This window comes from Lissotriton helveticus, chromosome 5_1, assembly GCF_964261635.1.
Source record: "Lissotriton helveticus chromosome 5_1, aLisHel1.1, whole genome shotgun sequence".
Classification (NCBI taxonomy): Eukaryota; Metazoa; Chordata; class Amphibia; order Caudata; family Salamandridae; genus Lissotriton; species Lissotriton helveticus.
The window spans coordinates 1,300,825,833-1,300,844,350 of record NC_136065.1 but is presented as its reverse complement, the minus strand read 5'-3'; the positions used below and the strand labels follow the sequence as shown (position 1 = coordinate 1,300,844,350).

The 18,518-nt window shown below is 47.0% G+C and overlaps 1 protein-coding gene across 3 annotated transcripts in view; it reads left to right on the top strand.

The window, feature by feature from the left end:
- LOC144753590 (omega-hydroxyceramide transacylase-like) overlaps positions 1-18,518 on the top strand; it is an 878,827-nt gene that overhangs the window by 451,631 nt on the left and 408,678 nt on the right. For all 3 annotated transcript variants that reach the window (XM_078641230.1, XM_078641231.1, XM_078641229.1), the window contains exon 2: positions 9,688-9,920. In XM_078641230.1, coding sequence (XP_078497356.1) covers positions 9,688-9,920 — 233 coding nt within the window. The remainder of the gene's footprint in view (positions 1-9,687; positions 9,921-18,518) is intronic.

Below are 18,518 nucleotides of genomic sequence, written 5' to 3'. Positions count from 1 at the left end.
TCTTCGGGGGCAATCACTGCAGGGCGCTCGCGGGCCTTCGACCAACAGTTGCTTTCTGGACCAGACTCCCACTGGCCCCGATAGGACGCATTTCCCTGGCTAAAATGGTAATGCTTCCCCGGCTACTTTATCATTTTACCAACTTGCCGGTGGTCCCACCCAGGTCCTTCTTCCGGGACCTCAATTCCCTCCTAGGTACCCTAATTTGGGGATCGGGCCGGCACAGGGTAGCCTTGAAAACCCTTCAGCTTCCCACCACCCAGGGGGGCCTCGGAGCCCCATCCTTCGAGTCCTACTTTCTGGCGGCCCAGCTCCAATGGCTGTCGTACTGGACAGCGGATCGGCACACACAAGAGACCGATACCCCAACGGGTAGGATTGCGACACCGTAGCTCACCCGTCTTCTTCTTCCGAGCACTAAACCGCGGCGCACATATCCTCTACAGGTCGCAGTGGCGCGTCAATGTATGCTCCGGGTCCACCGGATGTCTCCCAGGACAACCCCATATTCCCCGTTGCTCCCGTTGATCGGCTGGCCCGGGTCAGATTCATACTTCCCAGCCCCCATGCTCGCCGAGTGGACACGGTGCGGTATCACGGACATGGAATCGCTCTTTGAGGAGGGTCGGATTAAATCTTTTGATCGACTCGTCGCCGAATTCGATCTCCCCCCCGGTCAATTCCTCCGATATAGCCAGCTCCTCGAAGGTTTCCGTCCTTACCACAACCTCCGGACCGGCGAACCAGACACGCATCCAGTTATACACGCAATCCTGCATATGGGTACGGGACTCCATTTGGTCACATGGTTGTATGAGGCGATACGAGAAATCTCGAATGCTCCCCTAGTGTCCTTGCGCACCACCTGGGAAGAGGACATCGGGCGCCCGTTACACGACTCGGAATGGATCAAGGCGCTTGAAGCCCCAAAACGTACGTCTAGGAACGCCCGTTTTAAAAACAACCAATATTACATATTACACAGGGCGTATCTGACGCCGGCACGGCTGCAGAAATTTTACCCCACTACTCAATTCCTCTGCCCCAGATGCCACTCCCCAGATGCAGATTTCCGTCACATGTTCTGGAGCTGCCCAGACCTCCACCCCCTATGGCGGACGGTACACGACACACTGAAAGACCTCACGGGCCTTACCACCCTAGACACCTGGGAATCCAGCGCGTTGGGCATTTTCCACATTCCGAAACAGCTCACGGCACACAAGCGCTTTGTATCCCTAGTGTTACTGCTAGCGAAAAGATGTATAGCTATGCACTGGCGATCGTTAGAGGGCCCCCCTATAGCAGCATGGACAGGGGCAGTATGTAAGTGGGCGGCGGCGGAAGAAGACGCCCTGCGAGAGGAGGAAGCTAAAGGCGCCCGTAAACACCCCATCTCTATGGAATGGGCCATGCTATTGCATCGTTTCCGACAGCTGACGTGCCACGATGACCCGACCACGCCCACACCCACAACTACACCCACCCCGACGGACCCCCCCCACCCCCGCGAGCCTGCAGCCCCTGACAAACGACTAGTGCCGGACGCTGGCGACCCGCAGTCCCACACTTCTACCCTGCTCCCGGGGCGATAGGCCCGATGCCCAATCTAACATAACGCTCCCGCCCTCTAGCAACCCGGCTCACTGTAAATTTGAGTCTGTGACCCCTTTAACGCCCTACCCCCATCTCTTCTCGATTTGCCCGTGCAAACGCCCAGATGCTCCTTCCCCGAGTTCTGTCCCCTCAGTTACTTGGCAACACTGCCGTACAGCCTCTGCAGACCCACTCCAATGATCCCCATGATGTTGATTCACATGCTTGCGCTTTTTCCTTTCTCCTTGAATTTTTTTTTTATCCTATGTTTTCTAGCAAATGTGATTACTTACATGGTCTGTACTGCTATGATAACGAAATGCCAATAAAAACAAGTTTAAAAAAAAATGTATAATATTGAAGCTTTCAATAATTCAGAACGGTTTCAAATGGTCACAAACTGGTATGCTGTGAAATACTGGCAGTCAAACAGTAAAGAAAGAACACTCCAGAAGGAATTTATAACAACATAGCGTGTGTACCATCCTGCTGTCACATCGGACTCTAAACACAAAGGCAACATCAAAGTAATATATTAAACAAGCATTGGCCTAGCCAATAGGTCTCGCCTTTGGGACTTTATAAGTGTTTGGTTATCCGGCACAATATCCTTGGTGCAACAACATCAACTATTGCATGGCTAAACACTTATAAGTTCCAAGAGACGAGACCTATTTGCTACGCCAATGCTTGTTAAGTTTACAAATGACATATACAGCGTCCTGTGAGAGATGCTTTGAGGATGGTGTGGAGATAATGGGGCTCTTTTTTTTTAAGGGGCCATTAGTGCACCAGATGTAGTGGCATTTGTGCGAAGATTGTGAGGAGCCACCTCATCACAATTGTGTCTGTCTTAATAGCAAAAACGGAGTGGGAGATATTTTCCTTGCTAAATAACATTAAGGGATGGTCATCCTTGTGCACATGAACAAGGCCTAAGCAACACGAGGCAAGAAGAGATGGGACTTCAGCACACTGAAGATGGGAATTCGAGCACACTTAAGAAACGAGAACCATCCTTTACAGCAGGCGCACACTTACTCTGTAATTACCTGACGGTGGTACGTGATACAGTTTGTAGACTCTAACTTCCCACACAGGCAAGAAAGTGTAGCGAGTACCTGTGACGTATACTGTTAGTGGAGTCTTTGTTGGACCCCACCTGGGATGCATTTGTGGGTAGGGCAGAGGGTCTTCCTAGTGATTTGGGACATTGACAGGAAGCCAGGATAGTGGTTTGATGATGGTCGGGGCAATAACATGTCGGAGCTGCAACAACTTTCTTGAGCCCTAATCACACAGCCATTAGTTTGTGCTCATTCACAAACTCCCCCATTCCGTTAACACCCTGGAAATAGTTAAAGAATTACTGCTGACACAGGCAGGATTAAACCTGTTACCATGGTGTGAAGGGGAATGGTGCACCCCAAAAGGTGACAAGGAAGGAATTTCTTCTCCACGAAGAAAAATATTTTTGCCTATAAAAAAAAAAAACCAAGGCAACAGAAAAATAAAACCCAGACACAGCCGTCACCTCCACCGGTGCAGCCTACAGCACACAATCGCATTACAAAGCATATTCAGGGAACAGCGCTGTGACCCCACAAGGCGAAATGAAAGAACTAAAAACACACACACACACATCCTAACACAAAGAAACTAACACTCAAACTGAAAAGTAGGGGCAGATTCCCACACTTCCAAACACCTATAAGAGTTTTAGCTAAAACAGTTTTAGTCTAGGAGCATCCTGAAACTATAGTAATATTCTCACTGAAATTCCGTAGAGGTTAGTTTGTCAACCTTGGAAGGATGAACGCCTGTGATGCCCCTATAAGAACAGAAAGAAATCAGCAGCTAGCACTCAACCCGCTGAGTTATCTCATCATTTAAAGTGATACAGTGCCATCCTGCGTGAAGCCCAATCTCCAGAGAAGTTCCCAGTACTGTGCTCGGCTTACCTTCCTCCACCGCGTTGTCCAGCTGTAGGTTCCTGTTGCAGTCTTCGTCCATCACCCCATCCGTGATCCAGTACTCCATGGCCCCCTTACACTCTGGCCCACCCCCTGTCCAGTTCGGACTCAATGGGGGATGTATTACAGGGGAAGGGGGCTACCTTTAGTGCCAGATGGCAACGGTCGTATCTGCGAGATCTGAAGGAGGAAGTGAGGCAAATAAGGGGAAACGGAGGGCGGAGGGCCGAGTGGGATGTGAATGAGCTCACTAGAAAACAGAAGGAGAGAGAAACCTATAATGACAGGAACGAAAAGATGGGGGGCTTGAAAGGGGGAGCTGTAAGAAAGGACGGGGCAATGAGTAAAATACATTGGGAAGGACTGAAAAGGAGGATATAAGAGCTTAGGACAAGTACGAGTGGTGCATGCGTGAGAGAGGGGGGAGCAGGTGGTGAGACCACGAGTGGTGCGCAAGCGCGCGCAGTCTACTCTTTTTGGAAGCACGTACTCGTGCTTGTGGTGCGCCCCTGCTCGCTCCCGCAAGGTGGATGCCGCCACAAGCACGAATATGTGCTTCCAAAAAGAGCAGAGCGACGGCTAAAGGTCCTCCTATGTAGCGCATGCATGCTGCGTAGGCGAGACCTAAAAAACAATGCCACAGAAGGAAACTATCATGTGTGCTGATGTGCTCCCTTTGAAAGAGCCAAATACAATGACTTGAAGTGATGTTATTTAGTGTCTGAAGTGGGCTGACCCCCCGCCCCATGGTGTATGCTGTATCAAAATGTGAATGACACACCAACAGACCAATGGATGAAGAAAGCCTTTACATAACTATGTTGTACATATGTATATCTTTTTTTTAATCGAAACATCTTGGCTAACACCAAGCCTAAAAGGTAACAGGACACACCAGGTGCTAACTATTAAATTGCACTCCTTTTTTAGGTCGAAGCACGACCTGCATTCAATGCGTAAGCATTGATTGCAGTCAGCTTCGACAACTATTGTGATCCGTATTTGGGAATGTGGACACGACTCAGACGCGCGCTTTTGCAGTCTCAGTTTTGACCGCGGGAGCGCGCGTCTGAGCCGCGCTTGCGCAGACGAACTCCCAGCCCCTGCTTTCACTTCGCTCCGCTCGCATGCATTAACGGCGCACACACACAGACACAGCCAGCCCCCACCCCTCTGCATGCATGCACGCACACACACACACACAGGCGCGGGCACACATACACATGCTGCCGCTGCCGCCCCCCCCCCCACACGGTGGTTGGGTGTCACGGGCCCCCCCCGCCCCACTCCCCACACCGCATCGGCGCCGCCACTTCTGCAGCCATCGCAGGGCTCTCCCTTGGGCATGGGAGCCCCGCGTCAGTACTGCTTCTCTGCCAATCACTTCCCATGGAAAACGGAAGTCCCGCCCCACAAGAGTCGTAACGCACCCTAACTTCCGGCTGCACATCCCGACATCACTAGTACGCTGCATACACCAACAATTAAAGACTGTTAAGCCTGTGCTGTGTGGTTTGTTTACTTGGCGTCTCTCCTTGAACATCGCTCTACAGGCAAGCTTTACACAATTCTCGGGAGTGGACTTAAAACAATACAAACACAACCTCATGAAAACAAAACATACACAACCTACCACGGAGGCGCTCTTACCCTCAGTACACCAAACACAACCGACGAGAGTTGCAATCTAGACTGTTAAAGACCAACTATATGAGAGTTCTTGCTTTTACTGTACACAGTACGACATTATAGATCACTTACTTGCTGCGAGCCCCATTTGGACAACCTCCCTTTCCATTTCCAGGGAATTATTCAGATCCGCTGTGCAACATCTAAAGCAGAAATCAGAGTCGTGTCCTTATCCCTTCCTGAATCAGATGTCCACGGGAAGGAGAAAAACAATCTAGCAAATTGTGCCTGGGAGTGTTAACCGGGAGAACAACCAAGCAGAGAGAAATAAATATGGTAGTTGAAATCGGTTTTCTGAGCAGAATGTGAGCGGATACTACACAGAACAAAGGAAGCGGAAACGGTTTACTAGTGTCTGTGCGTAGCTCGCAGCATGACTCAGGACGTGACTCACACTGTTGCTTTCCTAGCCCGAGAGAAGCAGCAGCAGGGGGCGGGCGTCCACCGGAACCAGGAGGTCACACAGGGTAAATGCCTACCGATGCCAAGCACTAGATAATGTCCTCATGTGCCTACCGATGCCAAGTGCTGTCTTTAGATACAGTTCCCGTATGCCCACTGATGCACTGTCTCTGGATTGTGTTCCCTTGTGCCCACCGCTGCCAGCCTCTAGATAGTATTCCTTTGTGCCTACTAATGCAAAGCACTAGCGTTACCTTGTGTCTACTACCGATACCAAGCCCCCTCTCTCTCTTCAGTGGACCTCGTGTGCCCGGCACTTTCTTTGCACTGACTCTCCCTATGCTCCTGGTGCATTCGCCAGTTCCTCGTGTGTTCACTGCGACTTACACAGGGTTACACACTTGTTATTTTTGCTGTCGCATAATTACTCTTTTAAAGATGCTGTCAAATATCCTTCATCTACCAACCTCCGCCCCACTGTTGCTATTGTGTTTAGCTATTGGCCGCAAATCATTTGGTACCTCGTATTTTTTGTTTTTGATAAATGCACAATTGTCACTATTGCCTCCTGTAACGTAACTTTTCGCTTTTGTTACAAGCTCGCTTGTAATTTCCTGCTCATGTATCATTACTGTTCCTATTGTGAAGCACTGTAACGCCTTCGGTTAAAGTCCGCGTTATATGGAAACACATTGAAAATTAAATGTATTTAAACAGTATGGTCACTCTCTTATACTAATAACACATTTTTGCGCATTTCCCTCTGCAATACAACCGAGGATGCAGCCAACCAATTTCTTTCTTTTCCTAATACTTGTTTTACATGCATTCTCCGCCGATTGATCTGTAGGCCTGTTACCCGAGATACATTTTCTGCTGAAGTAATTTAAAAGAAGTTAAAATTCTTCTGCAGGACATTTTGTTGATTAGATGTACGTTTTTCATCAAGACCCTTAGTATAAAAACTCTAGCTAATTGAAATTAAATGCTTGCAAAATATATGAATGTATTATAAGAGTTGAGTTGTAATCAGAATGAATAACTGGAGGACCCTGTCCCCACTGCCTCGTTTCTGCATTCTGTGTCAGTCTGGTCGGTTTCATGCTGGATTTTTTCACCTTTATGTTTCTTGTTTGCATTGGCAGCGAATTCTGTGGTACAAACATGGAGTTAGTGTGCTCCCACTTCACTTAATCTCCCCGTGTGGAGCCGTCCCCATGACCACCACCTCCTACCCATCGCTTTTGTTTGCTTGTTTACGTAGCTCTTATTCTGGACTAGATCGCTATTACTCAACGCGTTTGAATCAACGAACATGCCCGTCTTGCATCATGACATCTTTCTATTATTTGCGTCACTCTCTGTAGCAATGATTAGGACTTACTTTTATTAAGTTTATTTATTGTGAACATAATTTTAGAAATTTTCGATGACTTAAAACATAGCGAGGATGATGGTTGGTTTGCATATGTACTTAGCACATAAAAGAGAGTGGTTTTTACTCTTTCAAAATGGCTGGCACTATTGACCTAATAGGGAACGTGCAGTTTGATGTAATGTTGGTTTGCTTTCTGTTCCATTTCTGTGAAACTTGAGGTTGTGTGATGTGAATTCCTCATGATGATCACCACCACCATGTCCACCACCACCACCATGTCCACCACCACCACCATGTCCACCACCACCACCATGTCCACCACCATGTCCACCACCACCTCGTCCACCACCACCTCGTCCACCACCACCACGTCCTCCACCACCACGTCCTACACCACTACGTTCACCACCACTACGTCCACACCACCAGGTCCACCACCTAGTCCACCACCACATCCACCACCACGTCCACCACCACGTCCCCCACCACGTCCACCACCACCACCACGTCCACCACCACGTCCGCCACCACCACGACGTCCGCCACCACCACGTCCGCCACCACCACGTCCGCCACCACCACCACAACCACCACCACATCCACCACCACCACCACCATGTCCACCACTACCATGTCCACCACCATGTCCACCACCACCACGTCCACCACCACCCCCACCACCACCACGTCCACCACCATGTCCACCACATCCATCACCACATCCACCACCACGCCTACCTCCACCACCACCTCGTCCACTACCACCACCACCAAGTCCACCACCAAGTCCACCACCACATCCACCAATACATCCACCACCACTGCGTCCACCACCACTGCGTCCACCACCACTGCATCCACCACCACTGCATCCACCACCACTGCGTCCACCACCACTGCGTCCACCACCACTGCGTCCACCACCACCGCGTCCACCACCATCTCCACCACCACATCCACCACCACCACATCCACCACCACATCCACAACCACCACCTCCACCACCACCACCACATCCACCACCACCACCACCACTTACACCACGTCCACCACCACCACCACGTCCACCACTTACATGTCCACCACCACATCCACCACCACGTCCACCAGCACCACATTCAACACCAGTACATCAACCACCAGTACGTCCACCACCACTACGCCCACCAACACCATGTCCACCACCACCACACCCACCTCCTCCACCACCACCACCATGTCCACCAAATCCACCACCATCAATGCTATAGGGGCCACATTTGCGAAAGTTATAACTATTGGCATTGTAAATGACAAAGCTACTAGTTTCGCTATTTTCAAAACCAACACATAAATAAAAAAATTGTCATTTACAATACCAATATCACAAACTTTCCTAATGCGAGACCTATTGCATTGCAAATGCTTGTTTCTTATTTGGTTTTTCAGTAAAAACGTGTTTCAATTTATGGCCTGCCTGTGACTTTCAAGCCACAACTTGTGAAGATTACCCTCTTAATTGTAATGTTTTTTAATTCGTAAGCACACTAACCTAAGCAGCTACTGAACTTTTAAAGTGGATGTCTAAAGCAGGGTTCTCCATTGTGGTCCTGGAGGGCCGGATCCATGCCAGATGTTTTAGCATATCCACATTTAGATAAATGTAGTTATCTTAAAAATCTGGCATAGGCCCGGCCCTCAATGGCTGATACTGAAGAACCTTAGTCTAAAGTAAACAAATTCAGTGAAAAAGGAAAAGCTTCAGAGAGGAAAGCCAGAAATATTGTCCACAAGCTCTCCATGTCATGAATAACATTTAATGGTGGCCAGTGGCCATTACCTGAGGAACAGCTGGTTGCTTCATGCAAAATGCCTTACACATTGAAAAAAGTTTCAGTTTCCCAATTAAAGAAAGGGATGTCTCACACCTTGTTATCTTCTAGTTTTGCTAAGTAGAAAATATATTTACTGCTGTCATTGTCTCCTATCTTACTTCTGCAGCAAGTCACACCCGAGAGATTTTATTCAGTTCACCTTGTCTACTTGTTCCTATAAATGTGAATACTTATAGATATTGAGTAAATAAGAAAACAACTATGCTTTTTATTGTTCATTGAAATTTCTACACATCCTTTTCTCCTTGCCTGGATTACGAATTCTCGTTTGTACTGTACTTCTTAGGCCATACCGTTCCATGTAGAACACCTGAACTTTGAGATACCACTGCTACAATAAATATGTTTTCTGTAAAGTTCTACACTGCTTCTTAGCGAAAGGTTCATTCTCTGTCAATTTCCCTAAATAAATAAATTCAAGTATTTTGCATTTAGTTATTTTATTAAACCAAAATTAATATCAGATTGTCAAAATTGTTTTTACATTTTATTGTAAACCTAAATAAATATTGATTATGATCACCGTTTTCCAGTGCTCTCTATAATGTCTGTTTTTAAGATGTATACAAAGAGCCATATCAGAAGTGGGAAGTTATGTCTGTGTTTTGAAAAGTCTTAATTTGGAGAAATGTACTGTAGACATGTTAATTGTACCCGGAAATTGGATGTTTGCAATACTAGTTGATGTTCTAATAGCAACAGGTATGTTCATTAAAAGTAGTGTATTTCCTTTACCACTCTTGCAATTATCTTTAATAACTATTTCTCCCCTCAGAGGATTTTAAGAACGAGATCATTGAAGAAGCCAAGAAAGCCCGGGAAACTATGTGTGGTCCTCTGCGCCCTTCATATAACCTGCTTCATATGCTAAGGAAAGGGCTCTACAGGTTAATGCCTGCTAACGCCCACCAGCTGGCTTCAGGAAGGCTCCACATTGCTCTCACACGATTGTCGGATAGGAAGAATGTCCTGGTGTCTGATTACAGATCCAATGAGGAACTTGTGCAGGTAATATTTATTTATTTATTTATGGATTTGTAACGCGCCGGAATCACACCCGAAGGTGTATCTCCGCGCAGTGCTGTATGCGGGTGCAGAGAGAGGAAGGCCCTAGTACTGAAACAGAGTTGTCTTAAGACTCTTCCTGAAGACTGAGTGGCTAGAACACTGTCTAAGGAAGAAGGGAAGGTTGTTCCACAGACGTGGACCCATAACAGAGAGGGCACGTCCTCTCTGTCTGGTCTTATTGAATCGGGGAATCTGCAGTAACAGCTGATTACTAGAGCGCATGTTACGTGAGGGGCGATGATGGACAAATTTTTCAGCCAGATAGGACGGCCCTAGATTATGTAGGCTTTTGTGCACCACGCAGCAGGTCTTAAATTCCACCCGTTTCCGGATGGGGAGCCAGTGGAGCAGTTTAAGAAGGGGCCGGGATGGAGTTCTGGGGGGGGCATTTGTCACCAGGCGTGCCGCGGTATTCTGTACCACTTGGAGTTTGTTTAACATGCCTTCATTGGCCGCTAGGAGAAGACCATTACAGTAGTCCAGGCGACTCAACACGAGGGCCTGAACCAAGGTCTTCCTCGAGCTGTCGGGGAGGAGAGGGAACACCTTCCGAAGGAGGCTGATGACATGGAAGCAGGACCCCACCGTGATGTTGACGTGATGTACAAGTGTGAGGTCATGGTCAAGGCGGACCCCCAGATTTGTCACCACCTGTTTAGGGGAGGGGGCCTCTCCCAAACTAATAGGCCACCAGTCAGGAGTCCGGTAAAATATTACTTTCTATTAGGACTTCAGCCATGGTTAGTTGGACATACACCTGCATGCTAAGCACTATGAACCTGATTTAGAGTTTGGCAAATGGATCACGCCGTCACAACATGGCATACAGCCTTTCAACCTTATTATTATGGGATTATATCCTAAGTCATTTGTCATATGGTGGACGGGATATCTGTCATTTTGTGACAGAGTAACCCGTCCGCCAATCTCCGAATCAAGCCTATATCTCGATGAGCAGTCAATAAAAAAGTTTCAATGATAGCTTGCCTTTTCCATGGTCATAATGCAAGATAAATTAAGTAGTGACACAAAGTTCTTTTCAGGGTTAAAAGTAATACATAAACTAAATATTCTAAGCTTGCACCAAAATCTCTGATTGGCTCACACCGGTTTGTGAGTAACTCATGAAGCCTTGCCTTACTTTGTATTCTAGTACATGTAGTTTTGTTCTCTCCAATTTATAACCCAGTAGTATGAGTGCCAGAATGTAAAGAAAGTGCAGACTGGTTGTCCTCATGGATTAATGGTAGTATGATATAAAGTGCATTAGCTACACTCAGCTCATCCGCTCAATAAAGCCGCCCGATCTAGGTCTTATATATTTGGTCTGTTCCAGATTTTCACACAACAGTGCATTGCATTCTAAAACTTACAGCTTTATGCTTAGCATTGTAAGTATGAATTATAAAAGCAGATCATGCAAGTAGCTTTGGCTAAATTGGCTGTAGATTTCACAAATATTAGGTAACTCTTCATAGCCATACATATTGCTCTCTCTGCGCTTCACTGTGCCTAGGTGTACCACATACAAGCAAAGCTATCAGACAATCAAGGGCAGAGTGTGTAGGCTGTACTGCATTACATGTTGAGTTTGTGACCTGTGCCGCATGTCAAGCAGCCCAGATGGAGATCAGTTGTGGAAAGGAGAAGACATGATGTAATGATGACGACACCTTCATAGTCCTGAGCTTTGACTGAATAATAAAGTGCATTCTGTGAGTTTCATCCTGCATTATTGGTTCTCATCAATTGAAACAATTAAACTAGCTCACCATATAAAAGTGATATGTAAAAGGAAAGCAGAAAAAAGTAAATATGGCATTACTGAGGCATGAAGCCTTCTGGTCATGCTAAATGTAAATGTACCGGTATAAATGGAGGTGGTTGTGAGAGGAATCAATATTGCTAAGTTGCTGCAGAACTATAAGTCTACCTTCCATGGTTGTCTGAAGGGCATTTAATGAACGTTGAAAGTATACTGTTAGTGGAAAACTCAAAAAACGCATGCTATCATGGACGTCTTATAGGGGTCCTTAGGGATCTTGGTAACCTGGCTTGCAGATTGCAACCCCTGGCACGCAGATTGCAACCCCTGGCACTTCCCTTGTGATCCCTGGCTGCAGAGGAAGGAGGGAAAGTGCATTTAATATTGAAGATATTGCAGCCATGTTTATCTTTAGCACAGGAAATGAATGGACCCAAAATAATATATAGTCACAAATCTTTACTGCTCAAGTACACTCCAGTCAACAAATAGTCTCTTTCTACCCAGAAGTCCAGAAGGGGTGGGGAAACCAATGGGGAAATAGGGTGGGGGAAGTCTACACTGAGATGTGTTCTATGTAAGCAGCTCGTCATTTGGGGGTTGTAAAAGAGAACATTTCTTTAGAAAATGTGGTACTAGGCTTTTGCTGTAACTATTCACAAACCCACTCAGAGACTCATGCACCTGCTCCAAGACCCACTCAGAAACTCATGCTCCCACTCACAGACCCACTCAAGGACTCATGCACTGACTCACAGACCCACTCAGACACTCATGCACCCACTCACAGTCCCATTCAGAGACTCACACTCCACCTCTCACAGACATACTTAGACACACATGCACCCAATCACAGATTCATTCAGGCACTCATGCACCCACTCACAGGCCCATTCAGATACTCACACACCCACTCACAGACCCACTCAGACACTTATGCAAACACTCATGCACCCACTCATATACCGAGTCAGATACTCATGCATTCACTCACAGACCCACCATGAGTCATACGCATCCAGTCAGAGACCTACTCAGACACTCACACACCCACTCAGACACTGTAGGAAAGGGCCTCTTTTGGCATGGCTAGCTCCCACATATTGCCTGGAACCTGATGTAATTTCCGATGAAAGTGCACTGGGTCTAGCCAATTTATCGTACATTGATGTAGGCAATGGGAGGAAAAGGGAATCTTGAAGCTGAGGGATCTTTATTTCATTGAACAAAGTCTGTTGTTCCTTGAATTACAGCAAAGTTACGGTATAGCTGCTGGAACATATTTTAAATACAGACAGTTTACCAGCTTTTTGAATTAAATTAAGGAGGAGGGACTCTCCATACATTGGAATTCTTTAATAGAGATCATCTTTCAGCCCCGGACAAAAATTCAAACATATATAAAATGTTGATAGATACACTCCCTGATGACCGCGAGGCAGTAGAAACTAAATGGGCTACAAAAATCTGAGAACCCGACATTGATTTGTACAGCTCATTAGCCTTAGCTAAAGGGACATTTCTCGCAGCTAACTTGAAAGCCCAATATTATTATACGATATAGATCTATACGTCACTCCCGCAAAATTACATGGGTGGGGGTAAAGAGAGGATGATACATGTCCTCGATGCAATCGAGGGCCAGCCGATATAATCCACATGTTTTATGGCTGCGAGAAATTGAATCCCCTGATAAAACAAACAGAGGTATTTGTGACAGTAGCTATAGACAGAATAATTAATATATCTCCAACCCTAATGTTGCTAGGATGCGATGAGAAGGTACAATGTGACCATCGTAAGGGCAAGTTTGTTTTCATCTCAATGGCTGTAACTCGACTTCTCACTGCTATTCATTGGAAAGATGCTGACCCTCTTCAATTTCAAGCCTGGCTAGGTCGCTTGCTGGCTATATATCACCTTGAGAAATCACTATATAAATGTAAAGGCCAGGATGCAAGCAGAAGAGGTAAGGGAATCTGGGCTCCTATGAAGAAATGGATTACAAAGCAATCTGCTATGTAAGGAGATAGGCTGAATCATGGGTTTTAGATCTTGTGACAGGAAACAATTAATCTGGGATTGAAGATTTTTTATTTTTTATTTCTCCATTGTAAATAGCTATGAAGTATTGAATAACAAGCTCTTGCGTGAATCAGATGTTAGCTATATTTATATGTAAAATTGCTCATGAATCTATATTTTTCTACTTTGTATACTCTCTCCAAATAAAAAACATTAAGTGCACTGGGTCCCTGTTACCCAGGTTCCCAATGCCTGAGCTCTTTCCTAAAACTGTACCATGATTGGTGCAACTTCATCAACCCCTGTAAATCCAAAGTATACCTCTGGTACTTAGGGCACTGGGACTGAAGAGGGTCCACTAGAGCTGCAGTACAAATTATGCCACCCTAGAGATCTCTCACCAAGACAATGCAAACTGCCATTGCAGGCTGAGTATGTTGGTGCCATGCCCCTAGACACTGCATGAGGTATAGGTAAGTCACCCCTACTGCAGGCCTTACTGCCCTGAGGCAGGGTGCACTATACCACTATTATTTAATCCTTGGATATTATACGTTTGCAGGGAAGCCATATAGAAGACGTGGACTGGACACACGTCATTACAGGTTACCCAGCACCATGATGGTTTCACTGTGCCCAGGGATGTATGGTACCAAACATCTCGTTTTAATAAATCCACACTAATGCCACTGTTGGATTTATTAATAAATGCACATAGAGGGCATCTTAGAGGTACCCCCTGAAAACCTACCAAACACTGGTGTGGTCTCTGGCTAGTTTTAGCCAGCCTTCTACCACCAGACACATTTCTGACCTCATGGGGTGAGAGCCTTCAGCCCCAGAGGCCAGAAACAATGTCTGCTCTAGGCAGAGATGCTTCACACCGCCTACAGACAAGAACGGCGGTCCAAGGTGGTAAGCTTCAAAGGAGATGCCACCTTTGAAATGCGGTACAAAAGGGGGTGGTGATGGTCGGAGCATCCGAACCAATCAAACACTCACACCCAGTCAACAGATCTGGGTTTAATCCATCACCGTTCTTTAGCCCACTCTGCCACCCCAGTTCAGGCATGGCCATATATAAATTAGTCTGACCCTCAGTCTGACTCACGTCTGAGCATACCCTGCCAACTTATGGCGAACAAAGCGGTACCGCTTTGTTCGCCATAAGTTGGCAGGGTATGCTCAGACGTGAGTCCCTTGCTCACTTTGCCACTGGATTCAAGCAAGCCTGGCTGAAGACGGCTGTAAGGCCAGAAACCGGTCCTAGGAAGCTTGTTTCCGGTCCAGGGCAGGCATGGCTTGGCAGTTCGGGCTGGACTGTTCCCATGAGGCACAGGGTCAGACTGATTTGCATATGGCCATGTCTGAACTGGGGTGGCAGAGTGGGCAAAAGAACGGTGATGGATTCAACCCAGATCTCTTGACTGGGTGTGAGTGTTTGATTGGTTCAGATGCTCTGTCCATCACCACCCCCTTTTGTACCGCTTTGCTCACCATAAGTTGGCAGGGTATGCGCAGATGTGAGTCCCTTGCTCACTTTGCCACTGGATTCAAGCAAGCCTGGCTGAAGACGGCTGTAATGCCAGAAACCGGTCCTAGGAAGCTTGTTTCTGGTCCAGGGAAGGCATGGCTTGGCAGTTCGGGCTGGACTGTTCCCATGAGGCACAGAGTTAGACTGATTTGCATATGGCCATGTCTGAACTGGGGTGGCAGAGTGGGCTAAAGAACGGTGATGGATTCAACCCAGATCTCTTGACTGGGTGTGAGTGTTTGATTGGTTCAGATGCTCCTTCCATCACCACCCCCTTTTGTACACCTTTGAAATGCAACACAGGCATCTTAACCAACTCCCCTGTCCTGCTCCATGTTTGGTGGGAGGACAGGTGGGAAAATTAGTTATATCATCCAGCACCACACCTAAGGTGGGGCAGATGATGTGGACCCCACTTTTTCCAATTCCTCCATCTTGTGTTGGAGATAATTAGCCAACCAGGGTCAGGGTTATGCCCACTACCCAACAGAAGTGGTCATAAGAGGGCATGGTCACCCTAAAAATAGGTAGCCCATTGACTATAACCTGGTACTCCCTTTAAAGCCTCTAAATTTAGTATTGAGTGGCACTCCTGGACCCTGCACTTCAGATTCAACGGACCTAAGAAGAAATCGGACAAAGAAGAGCTGCTAACCCTGGAACGGAGTACCTGCTGCAGAATTTTGGAATGAAACCCTGCCTGCTGCCTTGAGGAATCGATCATTGTGGTGTGCTGTCTTGTCTTGCTGCTGTGAGGCCTCCAAGAACCCTGGGGCACCTCCAGCCCTTCTACAATCATCAGAGGACAATTGGAGTAGAAGAACTACTCCCCTGTAGTCCATTGGCACCAATACCACAGAGTCCGGCTTACAAACTTGCCGTTCCCTAGCGACACCGATGAAGCACCTGAACCAGAAGAGCCCCACCAGCTCCGGAGGGTCGGATCTGTCCCTCTATCAAGTGAGAGGTCTCCAAGACCTACCTTGAGCTGTGCCATAGCATAGCCCAAGGTACAGTACCACCTTCAACTGACTCAGAGACAAAGAGTCCAATTCGGACTCCAACTACCCAGGAAGCAAGCACCCATTGAGGGAAGTCGAAACCTCTGAAACCTGTCAATACCTCAGCTGTCCCGGATCCGTCCCTAGAACCTGCCTGCTCATGACCACGAAGACCATCTTGAGGCACAGAGCCCGGCTGACTTATGTACTCTGCATCCAGCCTGCTCGACCTGGGTACCAACAAACCAGCTGTTCTCCCATGGTTCTGATGCCCTAGTGACCCGATTCCTTGTTTGGGGTCCGCTGGACTTACCTGTATGTCTCCTTTTGCAGCCTGTTTTGATGTGGCCTCCTTCTCCATAGTGCCTGCTACCCATGGCCTCATCCCCCTGCTCCAGGCTGATCCCAGGATACTCCCGACTATTTTGTTGGCGGAACATTGGACCTGGCCTTGTTACCCTCCTAAAACCCGAAGATGAAGCCAGAGAACCAACTGTGCGATTTTCAATATATTTTGCTATTTTTCTTAATAGACTTCGATTGTGCCTAATTGCGCACAACTGAGAGTGAGTTATTTTCTGAACTTTGAAAATTCAGTACAAAAGACGTACTTAGCTGTGAACAAAGTTCTTGGTCTGAAAAATTATATAAAAATCAGTGTTGTTTTGGCAAATTGGTCTCAGATTTATTCCTGAGTGTGTGTCTCATTTATTGCCTCTCTCAGTACAGAAAATGCTTAGCACTACCCTCTGATAAGCCTAACTGCTCACCCACACTACTGCAAATAAAGTGTTAGTATTATCTACTTTTGCCTCTGCATACCAATCTAGGTCTCAGTGGACTCTCTACACAGTATGCTTCATTTTAGTACACTATATAAAGAGCTAGCTTTCTACACACACCAGGTTACTGTCCCATGCAGACATCCACACACCTACTCACAGGCCCACTCAAACACTCATATGCCCACTCAGAGACCCACTTACATACTAGCCCCACTCACAGACCCAGACACACATGCACCTACCTCACAGATCTACTCGCACAGCCAGTCAGATAATCATGCACCCACTCACAGACCCACTCAGACACTCACAGATCCAGTCCCAGACCCACTCAGACACTATCACACCCACTCATAGACCCACTCAGACACTCTCACTCCCACTCACAGACCCACTCATGCACCCACTCCCAGACTGTCAGACACTGTCACACCCACTCACAGACCCACTCAGCCAGACATACCCACCTGCAGACCCACTCAGACACTCATGCACACACTCACAGACTCAGTCAGACACTCATGCACTCACTCACAGACCCACTATGAGACATACATGTATTGTTTAAGTGGGTCTCTGAGTAGATGCATGAGTGTCTGAGTGGGTCTGTGAGTAGGTGCGTAAGCATCTGTCAGGGTATGTAATTGGTTATGTGAATGTATGAATGGTTCTTTGAGTGGGTGCATGAGTGTCTGAGTGGGACTGCATGTGGGTATGTGTGGCTGAGTGGGTCTGTGAGACACACACACCCACTTACATACCCACACAGACACATACAAACCTACTCACAGACCCACTCAGAAACTCATGCATCTACTCAGAGACCCACTTAGACACTAGACCCACTCAGACACTCACACATCAACTCACAGAATCACTCAGACACTCACGTACCCACTCACAGACTTACTCAGACAATTACACACCCACTCAGACCCACACAGACACTCACAGAGCCATTCACAGACCTAGTCAGACACTCATGCACACGGTCACAGACCCACTCAGACACTCATGCACCCACTCACACCCACTCAGATACTCTCACACCTACTCACAGACCCATATAGCCATCACACACCCTCTCACAGACTAATAAAGCCTCACACACTCTCTCAACAACCCACACAGCCACTCACACACCCAATCACAAACCCATACAGTCACTCACACATCCACTCACAGACCCATACAACTGCTCACACTCCAATCTTCTGACCTATACAGCCACTTACAGGTTACAGTTAGGGAATTAAACCCTAAAAATTCACTGAAAAAAATCAAAGGTTACAGAGACATTATAGTTAGGAAATAGAATTTAAAAACCTTAGGAATTCACTGAAAAATAACAAAGGTTACAGGAACATTATAGTTAGGCTCAGATTTCACTCATGCAAAACTGTTAGACCTGGCATCGTTGGCGTGATT